Here is a 21407-nt window from a genome sequence, read left to right as displayed (position 1 = left end):
AAAATTAGATCAAATCGATCAATACAACTTGACTACGAATAATGATTGTGCATTTTCAAGTACTGTAAATCGAGGACAACGTCTTGTCTTCAAAGATAAATACGTTTCAGGCCGCAAAATGGAGTGCCAATTATTCTTATGCGATCTGATTAACCATTCGTCGCTATAGTAGCAGTAATTTTTAAATTAAATAAGAAGTTTTCATTCAATACCNGTACCGTTTGTCAACACCGTCCAATCGTTAAAACACACCAATTTTTTGTTTTTTTTAATAGTACACTTGCTACCAGCCTTGATACACAATACAAATTGTGCTTAGGTACATTGTTTTCGTATTGTTACACTTAACCACAAGAAAAATTAGATCAAATCGATCAATACAACTTGACTACGAATAATGATTGTGCATTTTCGAGTACTGTAAATCGAGGACAACGTCTTGTCTTCAAAGATAAATACGTTTCAGGCCGCAAAATGGAGTGCCCATTATTCTTATGCGATCTGATTAACCATTCGACGCTATAGTAGTAGTAATTTTTAAATTAAATAAGAAGTTTTCATTCAATACCTTGTTATGTATACCGTAAATGTAACACATTTGATTTGAAGCTCAAGTGCATAACATTTATATTAGCTACGGTCGACATGCAATTCGCAGAACAAACACATGTAGCCGCTATCTAGTTAGTTGGGCACCGCTATGAAGATTATACAATTAATATTTTTAACTGGATCGTTTATAATATTACACAGCCCACAGGTACATTTTGATCACGTTTTTATCGTGCTCCTAATATTATAGTAGAACGGCTTTACCATTGTAGTCATTGTGATAATGTCGGAGTGCCGCGTTCGTGAGAATGATCATATTTCATACCAATCTTACATTTCTGTGACATTACGAAATTGATGTTCTCGCGTTCTACAACTTGCACTATACTTAGCCCAAGGTTACCGTCTAAGTATATCACTTTTGTGAATCATAGTAAAATGTTAAAGTAACACGGTTTCTATACAGTTACTCAAGGGGACATGATTTGAATGGTTGTAAATACAACGTAGTATCCTTCCCAAAAAATTTAACGAATCACGCAATTAAATTTCTACCGTATCCTAATAGTATTTCCTTTAATACAAAATAATTAAACAAACAGCAAAAAATACTTTTAGGTATTAACATCTTTGGTACTATATTACATTAATAAATTTTTTTGTTAGTATTAAGCTAAACATTATAAATGGTAAGAACTCTATGTGTTATTTAATTTTTATTACATCAACACCAGAAGTTAATATGACTAAATTACATATATGCATTATAACCGAAGAAAATATTATACTCGTATATGAATACATTTATAACCACTAATATGTTTATCCATTTATAATAGAATTCATAAGCATAAATTTGTTTAACTTGAAGTATTTCATTATATATTTAACTTGTTTCAGAATCGGTGTAAATGGCTTTGACAATCCTATGCGTGATCCTAAGACCGAAGAAGTAAAAAAACAAGTGGGCCTTGTAAGTAAAAAACAAAATAACAACTGCAATTTAATATCCTCTTAAAATCTTCCTCAAGCAAAAATATATTTATCTGTGAAATCACGTAAACGATAGTGTTTGGCACCTTTTTTGTACAGTTGTTTTTTGTAATTTTCTAGGGTGTAAAAGTAAAAATGGACGACCAAGGAAACATTTTAGTGAAAAGGCTATCCGGAAAAAACGTTTATGTTAAAAGCGTATCAAATGCTGGAGAAGAAACCAGCATCGGAGCGGACGTGCTCAAATTACCCAACTACTGTCTGGAAAACGACAAACCGGTTAAGGTAAATAATAACATAGGAAATGTGCGGTCATTGTTAAAAATGACCCTGCAAAATCTAATTATATTAACTCGGTGCAGTGTGCTTGCAAAAAAAAAAAAGACCTAAAAAGTCATTGAATAACAGTTGACCGTTTACAATAGGCGACGTTATGTTTACATTGTATCTGACCGAGACATTGTACAACTGATACAGAAAATAGCTGAGACAACACGACAGGTGGATATGAGAGCTGTTTTACTGTATTATCTTTGGCCGTATAGTTATTATTATTTATGGTTTGTACATAAAAGAGACAACCAATCCGTGGACCAAAATAACGTTAGGTGCTTGTACGGTTAAGAGATAATGTCTTAGGCTAGTGTATGTTGTATCAAGATGCATTGCTATATTTTATTACCTAGTGTTAATACAATCATGTGAAACTGAACGCAGGAACAATAGAATAAAATAAAACTTATAAGTAATGCTGTTATTTGTTAAGTTTTATTAAGATGAAAAAACAATTGTATATAAGCGTTATAGAGTAGTAACAGACTTACAAGTCTCTCGTATGTATCTAAGAGTACTCCATTGTATTAATTGTTTTACGTCAGATGTAGTTTCATCAGACTTTTTCACATTAAACTATAAAAAATTGAGATCTTTACTAAAATTATAAAAAAAAAAGCATTATTTCATTAAATTTTAAGTAGTTATGAAGAATATATTATATTCAAAACTCTTATCGAGTAATTTCAATATGATTTATAGACGATAATTCTTAGCTGTCAGCTTAAATATTCCACCTTTGTTTATTTCATAATTACATCCATAGTATTAAGCAGTTATACATCAATAGTTTCCAAAAAAAATAATTCACTTCCACTTTATTGTTCTCTCGACAACTTAAACTATTCAAAATCGACTAAATTACCAATATATTATTCATACTTAATACGTGTCTAAGAACAACACGGCAGTTATCGTTTGGGTTTTTTTGACATTTGTGAATGAAATCTAGCCTATGACCGAGCATAAACACTTTTTTAGACTGTTACATGATTCAACAGACCGATACAAATAAACACACTTTTTTTGCTTGGGGTGTTACTCTTCGATCGAGATAAGATTTTCTCGCGAAGGTCAAATACAACGTAGAGGAGTGTAGAACAATACCTACAGATTTTTTTCTTTTATTATTATCAATATTCTCTTTTTTGTTGTCGTTCGATTCATATACATTTGAGTTCATTGAATGCTAATTTTCGCCACCCCGATAATTAGTTCGACCACCTCCAGAGTATAGTATTTATTTGATAATTGTTTTTGCTATTAACAAATTCCACTCAACATAGTCATACAACTATCAATGAAAATATTCGCACGGTGGCAAAACTTTTAGTTATAACTAAATAGTCGTCTATCGTAGTGCATTCAGGTGCCAACTTTTAGTAATAATAAAAAAAAATATTATAAAATTTCTAGACTCTATTTGAAAAAACGATTATGAGGGTTTTCTTTTTTTTTTTCGCAGTTGTTTGACATGAAAAAATTCCAACAGAACGTATCTAGAGAACTACGAAGAGCTTATCCAGACAGAAGGCGTTTGGAATGTCAATGTTTAAGTGCCATCAGCTTTGTTAAAAATGAACAAGACATGTTGGAAAGCCCAATATGGGTGCTAATCATAAACGTCGTAGCCATGGATATGCTCAAATCGAAATTGCCACCAAGTAAGCGGGTTTGCTTAAAGTAATAAAGAGATATCAGTTTATTAGTCAGCAAAATACACAATTCAAGTGTAATTCACATAAAGTAAACAAATCAAGTTTACCGTTTACGTATATTTAAGTTATAGCAACAAAATATTAAGAAATTCGTTTTTATAGTACTCCCTAATACACCAAATGAACATCCGCAGAAAAATATAAACAAAATATTCTTTAAAAGTTAAAATATATTGAGCTTCAAAAACCACAAAAATTACTAAAAAAATGCACATTAAATTAATATTATTATTATATATTTAATTTAAAATAATATTAGCCACAAAAAAATTATTTTTTTATATATTATTTTGATTGGTCACAGGACCTATTTGATTAGTAGCCCCGAAGGTTCCCATCATTACTACGGCGACAATTCATTTCTTTTGATAGTCTACCACACAAACCCGTACTAATAGGTCACTGAACTACATCAAAATTTTATTTTCCTTAACAAAAATCATTTTCAAATTAAAACAGCCCTCAGAACAGTCAACATTTTTTTTTTAGGTGGGCTTTTGCATATATTATGAATGTTATAATCACTCCAAACACAAATTAAATCTGAATTTTAAAATCGGTCTTTTAAGTAATTGTATTATACAGGGTGTTCAGTAACAAACAATGAGAACAATAGAAACCCGTTTCCTGACTTACTGAACACTCTGTATAACTTAAATTTACCAAAGAGTGTATTTACTTATTTTTTTACAATCTAACTATTACACTCAAGTTCAGTTACTTAGCCTTTGTAATAATATTGATTTAAGTTTCGAGTAAGTGTAGGATTTGCAGAAGTTGGCAGTACTTTTTGACTTACAATAACATAGAAGAAATAATATTATCAGTTTCATCCTACACTCCTTTTAACTATCGTCAGACATCAATCTTAAAAATGCCCACGTTTAAATATGAATTTCAATTAGTCATTAAAAAAAGTCTTTAACCTTATAGTATCAATTGAATCATGTAATATCGAAACGTCTTGAAATGTTTCTGATATGGTCAAGTGCAAATTAAAATAATATTTTGAGTTATTCAAATATAAGTTTCCTGTTTGTTTTTTCTTCTTAAAATTTCGATCAAATTAATTTATTGAGTAATGAGGTTGGTATCAAATTGATGTTTCTACGCATCTATTTTGTTATCAGTGGCAAAAACTGTTTCGCCTGACATAAGTGATTATGTGGGTCATCACGAAAGGACAACACGGCCGTGTTCTCTTACAAGGACACGCTCTTGCGATCGGTGTACGGTACTTAGTTACATCAACATAATGGGTGGTCGCACAACAATGTCTCAGGCATGCTTTTGTTTAGTACATAAACTTTTCGCGAGCACATCGAGGGTAGCCAGAGTGGTTCATAAGATAAGCATAAGATTCTTCTTATTTTTAATTGGTTCATTTTGGCGTTGATAGTACGATGTTGCACATTTAAGAGTCGCATTAACCGTGAAACCGTTATGCTTTGGACAGATGCGTATCATAGTCATGACTTATGATACAAAGATGGAACGCGAGAACAACAAGATCTTCATGTGGTCAATACAGGGTATAGTGGAAAGATTAGTGTACGCATGCGTGTATTTGTGCGTATGTATCTGGGAAATGCTCCGGGGTTAAAATACTCTTAAAAAGGAGGTCGGACGGTAAGGTGATTGGCACAAAAATATATGTACATTTTTAAAATACACTGATCAATTTCCATCGATTTATGGATTCTAAAACGAATGCCCGCGCGCGTCATAAAAAAAAAGGAATTAAAACCGGATACGTCGTCACAACGTCCTAACCGGTGGTAGTTGTGGACGTTTGTTCACTTTTTCATTATATTTATTATCATACGAATGTTTTTATTGTTGTTTACGCAGTGAAACGCTCTGTGGATATCAAGAACCGGCCGAGAATCCCGATTCCGGACGAAGACCCGTACAGCATAGCGGGCGCTAATATGACTGCGGCAAACAGAGAACAGCTGATGATGCAGACTGCAAATCGTCGTGGAGATAAACCGCCAAAATTACCACCAAGGGATCCATCAAACCCGTACCCTCATGATATTCCTAAGGTAAGTACCATAACATCATATTATATTAATGTCAAATATTTTTGTAATTTTTACGACTACATAATTATAGCCTGACTATGATGACATCGAAGAAGAAGAAAACCGATTGATAAATGGCATGAAGCAGTTTACCTCATCCCGAGGAAAAGATAAAGTCAAGGACAATAAAAAATATGGTAATTATTTGCACTATTTTCTTAAATCGGTAAATACCAAAATTGTTTTTTTAATTTGAGTATAAATCAAAACAAAAGATCAAGGGATTGGATGTTGACATCATACAATTTTATCAATAGTTAGATTGCATATTATTATAATAAAATATCCAAGAGTGTACGACTTAATTTCATATTCTGTAAACAAAACAATACAATACATTTAGTCCGTCACATACTATTTGGAAAACATTATCACTTTGTTGAACTCAATGAAATATGTCTCACAACAGCTGTCGTTGTGCAGTTTTAAGTCCTTTTTACTATTAAAATCGACCAGCTTAACATTTGATAGCCGATAGACGATACACGTTTATTAAAATAAATGAGTGACTGACGGTCCATGTAAGCTAAAACGAAACTGATATTTATAGCCAAGGTCCCAACACTTGTACTGATGATGACCGTGTTAGCACAAGCGGTTTCAAAACGCTCTAATCTACTAAATTCACGCGAAAGCAATTTTATAGCCTTGCTTTATTACTTTTCCTTTAAGTGCTATTTAATATCGTTAGAATTATTATTAAAATAAAAATAATAATAATAGTATCAAAAAGGTATGATAAAGTTAATATCAAAAATGATCGCTCAAGCAATTTTGAGGTAGGTGCGGTTCGTCACGTCCCTGAGAAAGGCGTCATCATCTCTCTCGACTGATCCGTGAATGTCGTCGTCCTTTTTTATTTATGCCAATATTCAAATATTGAAATAATTGCAAATAGCAATAATAATAATAATATATAAATATTGTTGTAATGATAGCGTGTAATACCCTCGAATTACCGGTTTATTTTAGTTGTAGAAACAGGTGAAAGGCTACAGTGCGCTTGAAACCGGCTTCCCGCGGGACTTTCACTAAAAGAATAGGCATCCCGTACCTTGACATTTGATTTTGGTACTTTTTAAGCGACCCGCCACATCTATATATAATTACTTTTTATGATTTAATCACGTACGAATTATTAAATTAACCTGTAGACTCTGTGATGATATTGAATTTAGTATTTATTTTTCAGACGACCCCTATTACTGTGGGCTAAGAGCAAGAGTTCCGAATTTTGTAAAAACGTCAAATGGAAAGACTAAGGATGCCAAAGAAATATTGATTAGCCACAAACTCAGTACAGCAGTGCCCCCTTCCAGGTACCAACAAAACACGATGGCTCTGTCGAACGGTCACCTATCCGCTGCCGTACACTATCACCACCAAATACAACCTGCTATGTGGCACACACGTAGCTTCGACAGTGGAATGGGTAAGCTTCGATTGTATGAAAAATAATAATTAGATGCGAGAAGAGTTTAAAAAAATTAATCTCCTATTTTAAATATAAATTTCCATTAAACTCTGTTATCTATTATTAGGCACCAATTCTTAATTAACTCTCAAAATGAAAAAAATTAAGAACCTGTTTGAAAACTATTTTATTTTCAATATTCGTGGAAGTCGCTAAGAAATTCAGTTTTTATTATGTCCTTAATCCTCATAGCTGTAAATGTCTTCGGAAGCAATATAATAGTAATACCGAGTAGGCTTATGTCTTCACAAATGAAATATATTATAAAAAAAAAATAGTTAACAGTCTGTGTTTACTACGTTCAATTGTATAGTATTTCCATTAGAGATGTTAACAGGGTAAATCAATACACCGTCAGTGTAATAACAATTTTTAGCATACATATGGTTTTTTAACGTTCCATGTAAGACTGACTAGTTCGCGTACGGCTATATTGCGCAATTCTCTCGGAAACCCGTTTAAAATGATAATGCGTTCAACTGTTGAGCGTATAGCTGTTTGGTATAATCTCTTGAATACTCGCAGCCGCCTTTAAACGACATAATTACACATTATACTGCTATAGTATAGTATACGATTTTCCGATTGATCGATTAGTTTTTTGACGCTTTTGAACTGAACAAATAAAACGCATTAGGCCTAATGCGCATATAATTTAGCTATTATAACTAAAACGGCTTTCTATTACACTCTCTTATGGTTCTTTTGCAGATGCCGAAGTATTCGATTCACCTTACAATCACATATACGGCCGCCTGCCCATACCCACCAGAGGTTACATACCGGCAGGTCACAGGACTCCAATGTACGTCGGCGATTGGGACTAGATATGGCAAGACAGCCACGTCCGTGACGGTTTTAAACAAAAAACGAAAAATAAAAATAATATAGATTCTAATAATATTATGTTGTTCTTGACTGACACACTTGACATGTGTGGAAACGTATTCCCAAGTCTTTATTTTTATATCATAACTTTTATTATTAATAAAATTGGTTATAATTATCTATGACCAGTATTAATTAGATTAAGCAATCATTTTGTAGATTGATTTTATAGTTTGCATACATGTTAATTATAATGATTTTATACATAACGTAGTGAAACCCAAATTGTATCTAATGGGTACCACAAAGTCATTAGGTAGACGTATCCTTTAATTAGCAGTCATCCGCTCGTGAAGTTAAACTTTAAGGGTTGTTATTGTTATTTGATATCATTTAAATAGTACATAATACGTTTCAAACCTTGATATTTTTTAGTGTAAATTTCTTTGCAGACATTGGGCTTTACTGCGTTTTGTAGGTTCACCATTTTAGTTGTTGAATCATAATGACAGACTAACTTGTAAATTTTTTTTTGTAACAAACATGCGTACCATTGTAAATTAGACGAAAATCGAGCTGGTGTGGGGAGTAGTACAGAAAAACGATCCAAATCTTCGTATGACATTTTCTTAACAAGATTAGTTTAATTATATGTTTATTGTATAAAATTATTTATATATTTCGTTGTTTTATATTTTAATTTTAGACTACTTAATTCGTCATTATTATTATTGATACTTTTTTTTGTAGAATTAATTACTTATAATAATAATAATAATGATAATTATATAAATTGTATATATTATATAACGTTAATTACGCTGTGCGCTCAGACGGACAGTGATTTCACCGTTGAAAGTCGAGCGGATCAAATAAACGTTGTTGTTGTTTAATAATGATAATTATATCAACGATGTGATCAATATATTTTTATCTATATATAAATATTATTATACGTATACATACCAGATAATTGTAGTAATATTGTAATAATAATTTACGTACTTTTAATTTGTAAACAGAGTAGCGTTTACTCTCATTTTTTTCTGTCAATACCTAATCCTCCATACCCTTACTACTATAATTTTAATATACGTTACGAAGTGATTCTTTCGTATCTATTGTATTTATGTTTTAATAATGATAAAATAAAATATAAGAACGTATGTACATCAAGTCCGTGTTTAATAGTTTATCCTATGTGACCTTGATTAATTGTCATTTAATGATACTGGTATCTCTCTTTCATTGCCATGGGACATTGGACACTTATTATTAATGTCATCATTATATTTTGACTTGCAGTCGAATAAGAAAGTGGGATCAAAAAAAAAAGAAAGAGAAACTAGGGCTTGTTTTGTAGTTGCTAGAACACAATGTTTCAAGAACGTGACGACCTCCCCGTATCTTGCTTGATGTGACCAATTGTTTTGTCTTCTAAGCAAGATTCTAGTTTCCAAAAGCAGAATAAGCTGCGTTGATAAACTGGAAAGACTGAAGGGCATAGGGTTTTAGTCGAGTGAGCGACAATATGTTCTCTGTATGAATGTAATAAGTGTTTGTAAACTAAGAAACAATCCACTGTAATAAAAAAATACAAGAAATTTACAAAAAAAAAAATGATAATCACTTTTAATAAAGGCATCCCCCTTATTTATCGTTGGCTATTGACGTGCGTCATCATGTTACTAAATCATAAAAAAAATGTCTCAATGTTACCGTTCAAAGTCGTAACTCCTCATAACTTGTAAATTGTCACACGGGACCTTGATATAAGACGGATATAGTACAGACAGAACAAAAATAAGATATTGATCCAGACTGGAATTCGCGTGTAAGCACTCACGGACAACATTGTTAAATCATGAAGTCGTTCTACTGTCGTGTAAAAAATAACCAAAGTCTTTAAGTACGCATAATTGATTTTTCTTGACATTCAACTGGCACGTTTACATTGTGGAGTAGATTTTAAACACTTATGATGTATATGTCTTACGAGTAAATATCTGACTATCATGTAAAGTGCGGCTTGTATTCATTATTTTCGATCGCCCTTAATTACGTTAGGCGTCATTTGATTGTGGTTGTTATACCACAGTGCATGTCTTCGGCTGCAGTCTGACAGCTTTGTATTATATTGGTTCTCAGTATGTCAAAGGTCTACATATAAAAGAAAGAAAAATAAAAGAAAGTCATTGAATTCATCACGACTGCGGCCATAAATTCAATAATATTTAATTACTGATATAAAACACCAAACATTTTGTTAGCAAGCAATGGCTTAAAAGACTTTTAAGATGATATTACATATAGGAAAGTAAAGAGTTTTTCAGTACAAGCAAACAAGATGTGTTTTTTTTTTTTTTTGTGAAATTAATGTTATAATTTTACTTGGTACTTTTATCGAAAACTAAAAAATAAAAAAATAGTGTGAATAATTCTAAGGTGATCGGGTAAAAACGGCTTAAGTACAAAAATTGCATAAATGAGGTTACATGCATTATAATATTTAAAAAAAATACACTTTTTTGAAGGGCTATGAAATTATTAATTTTGAACTCAAGCTCTTTTACCCCAGCACCACAGAACTTTAGAATTAGTTTAGAATTTAATAAAATGTTTGTTTAGTGTTTGTGAACCTGAAATTTTATAACATTTTTATGTACTTCACTAAACACACAACAAGAGACTAAAATTTACATTAATTTGAGTCAGATAACTTGATAGATGTTATGGTAGTTGTGTAATTATAAATGAGTTTTAACAAATTATTATTGTACAGCAATAAAATGTTAACCAACGCTCAGACTTTTATATATATATTTAAAATTTACATTGTGTAATATTTTATTTTTATTTACAAATTATTATCGGATAAGTGTAAAGCGTTCACAACTATTTATTAGTCATCAGTAAGTCATCCTCATAACGATTTCGTGCTTTGGAAGTAAAATTAGTTAATCAAATTATTAAAATATAGTACATTCACGGCCAATTCAATTGCTTCACACATTATGCAGATAGTATAGATAATTGTGTACAATTTGATGTGTATAAAAAGCTTAACGTTAAAATAAATAGTAGTGCTTTCAGTGAATATATTATTCATAATATAGCATTATTATTATAGATATTTTGTAGACAATGCTGCGCTATCTCACATTGACCATGCAAATGTACACGGCCATCACAAACGACTAGCTTACAGTCGCTGTCGGCACAAAACGAAAACGAAAGCGCCATCCCTAGTTTTCATTTTTTCATTTCATCTTTGTGTAGTCACTCTCGTCTCAACTTGGGTCAATGGACTGCATTATAACTGCAGTGTCTTGTGAATACACATGCACATTGTGAGTTAAATTCAAAACAGTTCATCGCTAAGTTAACGACGGGCGATGAGAAAAATAGTTTTATTTTTATACTTATTACTCAAGCCCATAAAATCAACAAGTTTCTGTGGCTTATTATTTTATTTTATCGGTTCACCGGTACTTTTTGTACGCATTGGTCGAGCGGTCCTGCAACCGAACAATGTTGTGATGGAGTAATTATTTTTTAAAAACGATCTGTCGTATTTCATTTTATATGCCTTTTATTCTTACAGCGATCATGTGTGTTTGTATGTGTTAAAACGACCAGAGGTAAGCACATGTCGTCAGTTTGCCTTGTCCTGGCGTAGGAGTACAATATGTAATATAAAACGTACATCCAAGTGTAATAATAAAACACTTGATTGCTCGCTAGTCCTACGAAACAATTGTTGGTTTTCGACCATTATTATAGATATTATTATTTCATTATGTGATATAATACTATGCATACCCATATGACATTATGATATATAATACGTGTAGAATGCGTAGTACGTTAGAAGTAGACTCAGTGGCATGATGTGCTTAAAATGAAGACATTTTGAGTCAACCCTTTTTAATGTGAACGTCATATTATTATAATTTTTGAAGATACCTTGAGAAGCCGGCGGTGATTAAATGGATCTAACGTTACGGATACACACAGCAACATGGACGTTGATCTACCATCGACGTATTAAATAAATCAATGTCGATTTCCCTTTTTTTCATAAGAGTTTATTAAGACGTCACGACCAAGTGTTCCTGAACATGTACGAGTACAGTATGAGTACCATTTAGGTGCAGAATAACTTCAGCTACTTGATTTTCTTTCCGTTCAACAACAAACAAACTATTACGACATATTTATTAATGAAAATGTATAGAACTCTTATTTAACTAATCGTCATAGAATAATACTGAAATAAAATAAATGGTATAATAATGTAATATAATCTTACTATCAATTATAATTTATCCCACTGGAATAAAATTTGTTTCGGTGATTGTAAAATTTTACTTGATCATAAAAAAGTGACAGTACTTTTAATTTAGTACATTTTTTTAGTTTTTCGTATATTTAAGTAGTTATACAGTAGTAAATCGTTTTTGAATCAAATATTAAACGTCTCTTTTTGATGAAATCGACAACCACTCGGAATCAAATATAAAACGAAGGACAGAATTCAAGGTTCAAATAATTCAATGATATTGTATTAGGAGAAAGTGTGTCCAAAGATAAAATAGAAATGGAAGAGTTAACTAGGTAAAGATTCGGATATTTTATTGATTAAAAAAAAAATATGTGATCATATCTACGAAAAACTAATATGGAATGATTAGACGATATTATTTGCATGGGAATATCTAAATTAGAACATGACCAATTGTTCTTCCTTTCATTTCTATTCGTTCATAAAAATATACTCAATACACATTACTATTGCACTTTAAATTATTGACCATTCAGAAATGAATCATAAAATTCATATAAGTCTTGTTATGAGCATAAGCAAAGAAAACTTATATAGGCATTTCATACCTCATACTCGGATAGGTCAAAAAGATAATAGTCTACAGCAGATATAAAAACAGTTACACAAATAATAAATAATTATAACAAGTGTAGTAATTATAACTTAAGTCGACTTTTGTCTGTATAACGGAGATAACCGCAAGTCAGTTTAATATAATCAGTTGAAAAATTATTATCATACATCATACGTTATAATGCATTGCTAAGTCTGTGAACAAAACTGCCGCATTTATCGCGTGTCTTAGTAGCATTTCTGTTGCCAGGCAATCCATTTTCATTATGAGGGTTTATTATGAGGACAAGCTATTGGCAGAAAGCCGGCGGTTTGTTTTCAATCCCATCGCCGTCATGTCGGGCTCGTATGTTTTATGCAAACTACTCGCTACCGGTTGACACAAACTATATTATCATTCATAACTACCCTTCCTCCGTCCAATAGGCATTATCGTTATTATTCACTGAGTCGTATGTTTAACAGCTCTTATGAAAATAATATGTCAAAATTTTTATTAGTAATATACCTCCACAAAACAATTCGTTTACTGAGAAACACATAAAAGTAACCGTCGCATTCATAAATTTATCCTGCATCCGTGTATTAAAGTCACGATAAAAAAGTATACTGTAAACGGATGAATTTTCTCTAATATAAAAATAGTATTGAAAAAATGAATAGTTTTTTACATTCTTAGTTGTTGTTAATTTTACTCTCATTAAAATATTTTAGGTATTGCAATATAATTTACCTACCCACGTACAAGAAACTTGTAGCTGTGTACAACATACGCATATGATTTTTGTATTTCTTTGAAGGATGTTATACAAGATGATTATAATGGTTTCTTTTGTAGAAATTTGTAACGCTGAGGGAACAGAAAATTATAATACATAAATTATTTTTTACGCTTTGTTTTAGTCTTAATTATTCTTCCCGTATATACGAATTAAATCCTATAAATGATATTCATATTGACCATACTGTGTATAGTTTATAGAATGGAATAAAATTTCCTGACAAAATATTTTTTTCGTAAAATAATAATGAAAACAAAACCCAGCACAGGAGGGTCGTGACACAGTAGTGTCGTGGCATAGTTGAATCAAGNGGAACAGAAAATTATAATACATAAATTATTTTTTACGCTTTGTTTTAGTCTTAATTATTCTTCCCGTATATACGAATTAAATCTTATAAATGATATTCATATTGATCATACTGTGTATAGTTTATAGAATGGAATAAAATTTCCTGACAAAATATTTTTTTCATAAAATAATAATGAAAACAAAACCCAGCACAGGAGGGTCGTGGTGACACAGTGGTGTCGTGGCATAGTTGAATCAAATATAATGATATCTGACAGTGATTAAAATCATTTAAGTCATAAGAAACGCTTTAATGCATTTCTGTGGATTTATATTATATAATTATATAAAGGGAAATGGTGTAATATAAAAAAAAAAGTATATCAAATGAAAGAGGGATATAAATATTATTTCTCAAACAAAAATTGTGTTGATACATACACTTTTCAATAAGTTAGAGCATTATAAAGTTAAAACATGTAAAAATGAAATCGAGAATTTTCACACAAAAATAGCATTTGGTAGCCATTTTCACCATGAAGACAAAATTATGTCAACATTTTTTTTTCCATAATAAAGTACATTACATTAGCTTAAAAAGTTTTAAAAATTAGGAACTTTTAAATTTGTAATTTTTTTGGAAGTTCTCCCATTTACGGAGAACGAAGGAAATTTTTTCAATTTTTGACGGTAATGTCTTCGACTAGATACGATTTGTAATCTTTTGACATATCGTTGAAAAAAATCGGTTCGGTGAGAGCTGAGAAAAAGTGGTAACAGACACAAAAAAAAATAAATAAATAAAAAAAAAAAAAAACAAACATAGAAATTAGTATCATATCAGCTTCGCATCGAAGATAAAAGTTCTTAACAACTTTTAATCAAATTGTATTAACCCAATCCTTTTGATTCTAGAATTCTCAGACTTATTTCTAATATTTCTAAATTAAATTTCTTATTTGGTTTTTTAAAAGTAACTTATTTTTAAGCATTCAATGAGTACAAAAAATAAATCATAATTGACTATAGCAATTATAATTTTTTGAAGAATTTCCCTTTATCATGGGAATTTAAAAGATTATTTTGTAATTATGTTACTGATTGCTTCAACAAGATACGTTTTGTGATCTTTTGATTTATTGTCGAGCAAAATCTGTCAAGTAGAAGTGGAATAATCGTGTATAGTGACACAAGAAATAAAAAATATAGCAGAGTAAAACCAAAAGTTTCTCAAATAAAAATTGAAGCTAAAATAAACGTGTTTATAAAGTGTAACTATATAAAATACTACCGGCAATATTTTTCATTTTATTGAAAGAGTAATTACTCTATCAGTCCTCAAGTGTAATATACATAATTTTTTTTGTCATAATTGTAATTAAAATTCCTTTAAAAATAGTAGTAGGATATTTATTTTTCAGTTGACAACAAGAAAAGGCAGAATAATGATTCTAATAATTTCTTTAATATTATTATGGGTTCTATAAAAAAAAATTTGTTATAAAAAACANCTAATAATTTCTTTAATATTATTATGGGTTCTATAAAAAAAAATTTGTTATAAAAAACATTATCAAAGTATAAATTAAATACTACAAAATCAAAAAAATATTTTAAAACCAATTGATTTTATATTTTGTTTATTATTTTTTATGATATTAATAGTGGTTGTAATAAATCTGTATTTTATAACATGCTCAATGTAGTAGCTTTTTAATCAAGATTTAATTCTTTGATAAATTTATCCTAAGTAAAACTTAAACTACATATAATTAGTTGAATATAAATGTTTTATTGAAATACAAAAGTACAAATAATAAAAGTTTTTAAATAATGACATAGTAAATTGTATTGTAGTTTTAATTAACATTTTATAAATATTTCTTATTTTTTATTCTTCGTTTTATTTTAGAACATAAATGCAAATATTTCGTATAGCATGCCTAATTTATACCACTGAAGTCATAGCTCTTCTCAAGGAAATTCAACATATAACTAATAACTCAGTTGAACTCTGTTTTTTTGTGACAAATTACACGGTTATAATTAAATGGATACATAAATAAAAATATTGTTTAAATACTTCAAATGCGCTGGGAGTTCATCGATTGTGTAAGCTTCTCGATTTCTGTTTCTATCAAAAAGTCGATACATTATCATATATGCGCTTGATTTTCCGTTAAAAGTACTTTCAATTTTATGTGGTGGTATCTGTGTAATGGTTATAATCTCATAATTGTGCTATTTTTCAAAAAATGTAAATACTTACGGGAGTAATAATATCATCATTACATTCAAACCATTGTCCCGACTTGAAATCTTTTATGTATGAGTAATAGTGCCCAAAAGTGGCTTCACCTTTATGAATGATCACTCCGTATAATTCAAATATGGAATTATAGCCATCCACATCCATTGAAATGATAAATGGAAAAGATACTCTGACAAAAAAATTTCATACAAAAATTCATAACAATGTTTTTTTTACGTTTATATAAACATTACGTACTTGTCTTTTATTTTTTCAGGTNATAAACATTACGTACTTGTCATTTATTTTTTCAGGTTTTAGACTATTTATGTTATAACTAATCCTACCTAGATGAAAACATAAAATATATGGGAGCTCTTTAAATTGTTGCCCCTTTAGAAATTTGCTTTTTTTTCCACAAATGTCACAAAAATGTTCGTCTAATATTTCAGGTCTTAAATATTGTTCTATTGCATATTCCTATTAGTCAAGTATATTAATATAAAAAACAAATTTATTAATTTAACTTTAATTTTGCTTTTTCTACATTACACATATAAATATAATACGGTGCATATATATTTACCAGCGAGTCATATGATGTCTTTCCATCAATAGAGCGAATAGGCAGAGAAATATCTAAAATGTGGAATACTGTTCTTTACTTTTATTGCACATAGTACAAGTAAGGTATTCGACCTGAATGCCTGACAAATGATAATGAATAGTAAACACGATGAACTAATAAAATACTAATCAAGTCTAAAAAAACAGTCATGTTCATTTTTATAGTAAATACATTATACTTGCCACTGAATAAATGACTAATCATGTTAGCGGACGATGTAAGTTGCAACTTCTCGTCCAAGATGCCCAAAAAGTATCGACCAAACTCTTGGACGTCTTGCTGGATATCTGTGTCCTCCTGAGTCCAATCAAGACTTTTTGTTAAGCCATTAGTCTTGACCGCCGATGTGTCAGGTCCAAGTAGTTCTACAAAAAGCCTTTGAAGTTGATAAGCTACGTTAAACCAATTGTCGTCACCGGAATTATTAGGGAATGTCAGTTCCAACAACTCGTTACGAAACTCCGGCGTATGGAACAAGACTTGGATGAAAGAATTTAAATAACAAGTTGCCCCTTGGTTTTTAATACCACGGCACACTGAAAAATAATTTATAAAGTATTGGCTATAATTGAACATTTTTCTTTACCAAATACATATTTTAAAAGTTAAACTGTTATTACCTGGCGAAACATTTTTAGCTTCAGTTTTTGGTGGTAGACTAAACAGTGGTTTTTTTGGTTCTTGGTTCTTTTGCGGAGGAGTTTCCACAACTTTTTCAACACTTTGGGTAGATTTTAAAGTGTTGAATACGGTAGTCCAAGAATATATCTAATTTTATAATTATAATTAACTTTATTAGAAAAAATTCAAAATGTGGATTAATAAGTTTAAAAATTATTGATGTTAAAGTCTTATAATGGTAATTGCGTTATGCACTCTCTTTAGGGAAACGCAATTATGTTATTATCAAAATACCGCTACTGTATTGTTTATTCAACTTTAAACGGGTAATATTTTTATAATAATATTAAAAACCATAATATACGTGCTTTAAGCTCATCAAGATTTGATGGAATCGTCAAATTTACTATCTCTTCTTTTATCGTTTTCTTAATTTCGTGTTTATTATTACTATTAACTTTAGGGCTTTTTTCGTGGTCTGATTGTTTTGCATCAGGTTTGATGCAGATACAACAGAAACACTTTTTATATGTTTGCTGTAATTGATTTTTGCTAAATGTCCATACACTGCTCTTTTTATTAGTTGCTAAAGTTCGTTAAAGAATTAAGCTACAAACTTTTAGTTTTAATTTTAATTACTTACATTTTTTCGAAGATAATTTTTTTACACGAGTCCATGATCCTTTTAGTAACTCGAATAATGTTTTACTTTTATTTAATGTATTGTGAACAATTTTTAAATCCATTATACTTTTAATAAAGACAAGAACTAATCTTTTATTAAATAGATTTCCTTAGAAAAATTTTTTTTTTTTTTTATAAAAAATGGACTTAATTAAAAAATAAATTTTTTTATACTTACTATGATTATACTTAGGGGTAAAAATATTTTCGTAAGAATACAATTTGTTAAGTTTTATAAGAACGCACAATATAGTAAAACGAAAGAATTAAGCTTTACGAAATTGGACTGTTAATGTAATTATTTGTACAAAATTATTTCATTTATATACTCGACTATCACCAAGGATTTCAATTTTNTAATTATTTGTACAAAATTATTTCATTTATATACTCGACTATCACCAAGGATTTCAATTTTTTATATAACCAGTACATTTTTTTTAAACTAAGTGAGAATGATTTATGTAATAAACTTCAAAAAATATATTATTATTATATTATAATAAATGTATACTAATTACGAATAATTTTTTAGTTTTGACCCTTTCGTTTAATATTTGTATAGAAGTTTCGAAATTAACTTATTGCACTGAAACTTTTATTTTACATTTTACATTTCACATTTCTATATCATTTTAGCAATGAAAATTTCCCCATTTACTTAATTGAACTTTTTATAGCTTATAATGTAAGCTGAAAAAGTATTCATTTTACTATTCGTTTATTTATTTATTTGTTTGCAACAATTAATTCTTAATCTGAATTCTTAGTCTTAATTCTCACTGGATTGATTATATAGAACGATAGCTAAAAGATATCGGGTTAAAGACATTATCTTCAAAAATTTAGAAAATTTCCTGCATTTTCCATAAATGGAGAGATCCACTAAAAATATTACATTTAAAATCAGTAAATTTTGACATTTCTATATCATTTTAGCTTCGAAGCTGAAAAGATACTAATTTTACTATTTCTTTTTTTTTTTTGTGCCTGATACCATTTATTTTCGATACTCACTGAACGGATTTTTTTCAACGATATGTCAAAAGATCACAAATCGTACCTAGTTGAAAACATTGCTCTCAAATATTTCTTTTATAGATATTTTATGTCTTTATCTTTCATTTGATATATTTTTTTTATAAATATAACCCTTTACCTTCCCTCAGGAAAAGTTTTAAAATGACTTTTTCACAAAAAATTAATTTCTACAACTTAAATTTTGAAAGTTATTCGGGATGTCTGACACTTTTACATTTAAATTAAAGATAATGTAATGTACTTTATTATGGAAAAAAAAAATTCTGACTTTATTTTGTCTTCATGGTGAAAATGGCTACCAAATGCTAATTTGTGTGAAAATTCTCGATTTTATTTTTTACATTTTTAACTTTATAATGCTATAACTAATTGAAAAGTATATGGATTAACACAATTTTTAATTGAGAAATAATATTTATATCCCATTTTCATTCGACATACTTTATCTTAATCAGGATATTCATAAGGAAATAACACATCATGTAGCTTTTGGAATATTCCACCAATTTTTTTAAATTAAATACTATCTAAAGATTTGCATCGAAGCGTTTTTTATGATAGTGATTTAAATCACTGTCAGATATTATTATACTTGTTCTAACTATGGCACGTTCCTCCTGTGCCGCGACCCCACCGAGTTTTTTTTTCACATGAAATTATCATGACTTTTTAAAAATGATTAGGTCAATACAAATGTTTTTTGATGCACTTATATGTATTTTAAATTAAATTATATGTAATTTAATTTACTTAAAAAAAAAAAAAAAATGTACCTCTGGGCTTGTATTGGAGATTAATAAGCTATCGTATTCAAAATTATGCTACTTTTGTGTTAAATATGTCGATTTTATATTAAAATATATATTGCCATAATTTTTGTACATAATTTGGATCTATATAGTTTTTTTTTGAGTTTTTTTTATCCGACAATATTCATTAAAATTGGACTATTTATCGCTATACAGGAGGATTTAAAAATTGAAATAAGAAGTAGACTATTTTTAACTTGAAATTTGATAATGTTGCAGAAAATTTGGGCGCTATTATGTTAATATTAATTTAAAACATGTGTAATATTATATTTAAAAATAAAATTGACCTCTCAACAAGTCTTCATGGTGAAAGCCGCCATTAAAAATTTTTTGTTACCATGTTACTTTATAGATAATTTCTTAAAATATGATTTTGGGTTTCATCTGAATTTAACATGCATAACTTTTTTTTTTCAACTTTTGAATTGGAACTTTTAGCTTTGATAAGATGCTGAGAAGGTGTTAATTATATAATTAAATAATAAAAATTGTGATATGTTTTTTTATTATTAGGAATGTAAACTAAGTAATATAAATTAAAAAAAAAAATATATATATATATATATATATACGCCAACTCAAAATTTTAAGTTACTTAGATAAATGCCTAACAGTAAATAGTAAAATAAACTTGAGTTTATAAGTTTTAAGAATGAATGTCAATTTACATAATTAGTTTCTGGTGTGCTAATTCCTTCTTTATTTTTGGATTCAACTGTATGGAATTTTGTTTTATACAATTCAATTTTATAATTGAGTGAAAATTTTCAAACAGTTGTTAATATAAGAACTTTTTACTAGACAAATTTTTTAATATAACGGAAAATTGTATATGATTAAACAAACGGGTTAAATAATTGATAAAATGCATATTTACAAGAAATATTTTTACCTAAATCCTTCTATATTTCGATATACTCCGAATAATTATTTTTGTCATAAGAGTGATTTAATATATATATTACACTTCTGTTTGTACGCTCATATATTTTTTAAACAGTTGTTCATATAATAAATGTCAAACACATTTTTTAAAGAAAATGGAAATAAATTTTAAAGTTTATATTAAAACATTATAAATAATGAATAACATTTTTTAAATATGTAATCCTATAATGCTGTAGTTTTCAATACTTAACATATTTTATTAGACAATCTTATGATTTAGTTTAAAAAATCTGTTCTCTTTTGTTTCATTAAGATGTTGATTAAAAGTAATAATTCAAATTGTGTAATTAAAGTAGTTGTAGTGTTACTTTTATTACAAGTGTACCGTAGTGATTCACTTAACACAGGATACAAGTATAACCAAATAAAGTCTGTCGAAAATATTCAGCTTTTAAAATGTTCTTATTTATTAAATGCTTTAAACTATATGAAAATAGCTAAAATAGAAATATATCATCCGAGTT

At 29.2% G+C, this 21407-nt stretch overlaps 1 protein-coding gene and 1 long non-coding RNA gene across 5 annotated transcripts in view; one reads left to right on the top strand and one right to left on the bottom strand.

The window, feature by feature from the left end:
- The window catches only part of LOC126903887 (uncharacterized), an 86306-nt gene extending 77145 nt beyond the window's left edge, over window positions 1-9161 (top strand). For 2 of the 4 annotated variants that reach the window (XM_050682437.1, XM_050682440.1), the window contains exons 4-10: window positions 1453-1525; window positions 1666-1830; window positions 3344-3542; window positions 5436-5644; window positions 5715-5820; window positions 6876-7115; window positions 7869-9161. In XM_050682437.1, coding sequence (XP_050538394.1) covers window positions 1453-1525; window positions 1666-1830; window positions 3344-3542; window positions 5436-5644; window positions 5715-5820; window positions 6876-7115; window positions 7869-7984 — 1108 coding nt within the window. In that variant the 3' untranslated portion in view covers window positions 7985-9161. The remainder of the gene's footprint in view (window positions 1-1452; window positions 1526-1665; window positions 1831-3343; window positions 3543-5435; window positions 5645-5714; window positions 5821-6875; window positions 7116-7868) is intronic. The other 2 variants (XM_050682438.1, XM_050682439.1) reach the window with 2 other exon arrangements.
- A 7109-nt stretch (window positions 9162-16270) lies between these two features.
- Window positions 16271-16877, bottom strand: LOC126905167 (uncharacterized). The gene is made up of 3 exons (XR_007703885.1): window positions 16796-16877; window positions 16505-16689; window positions 16271-16399 (listed from the first exon to the last, which is right to left on the bottom strand). It is a non-coding gene; the product is annotated as an uncharacterized LOC126905167 (long non-coding RNA).
- Window positions 16878-21407: the final 4530 nt, after the last annotated feature.

The sequence above is a fragment of the Daktulosphaira vitifoliae genome, unplaced genomic scaffold (genome assembly GCF_025091365.1).
Source record: "Daktulosphaira vitifoliae isolate Bord-2020 unplaced genomic scaffold, ASM2509136v1 Scaffold_4, whole genome shotgun sequence".
Lineage (NCBI taxonomy): Eukaryota > Metazoa > Arthropoda > Insecta > Hemiptera > Phylloxeridae > Daktulosphaira > Daktulosphaira vitifoliae.
Note: the sequence above shows the minus strand (reverse complement) of the source record. Positions and strands in the feature narration are given on the sequence as shown.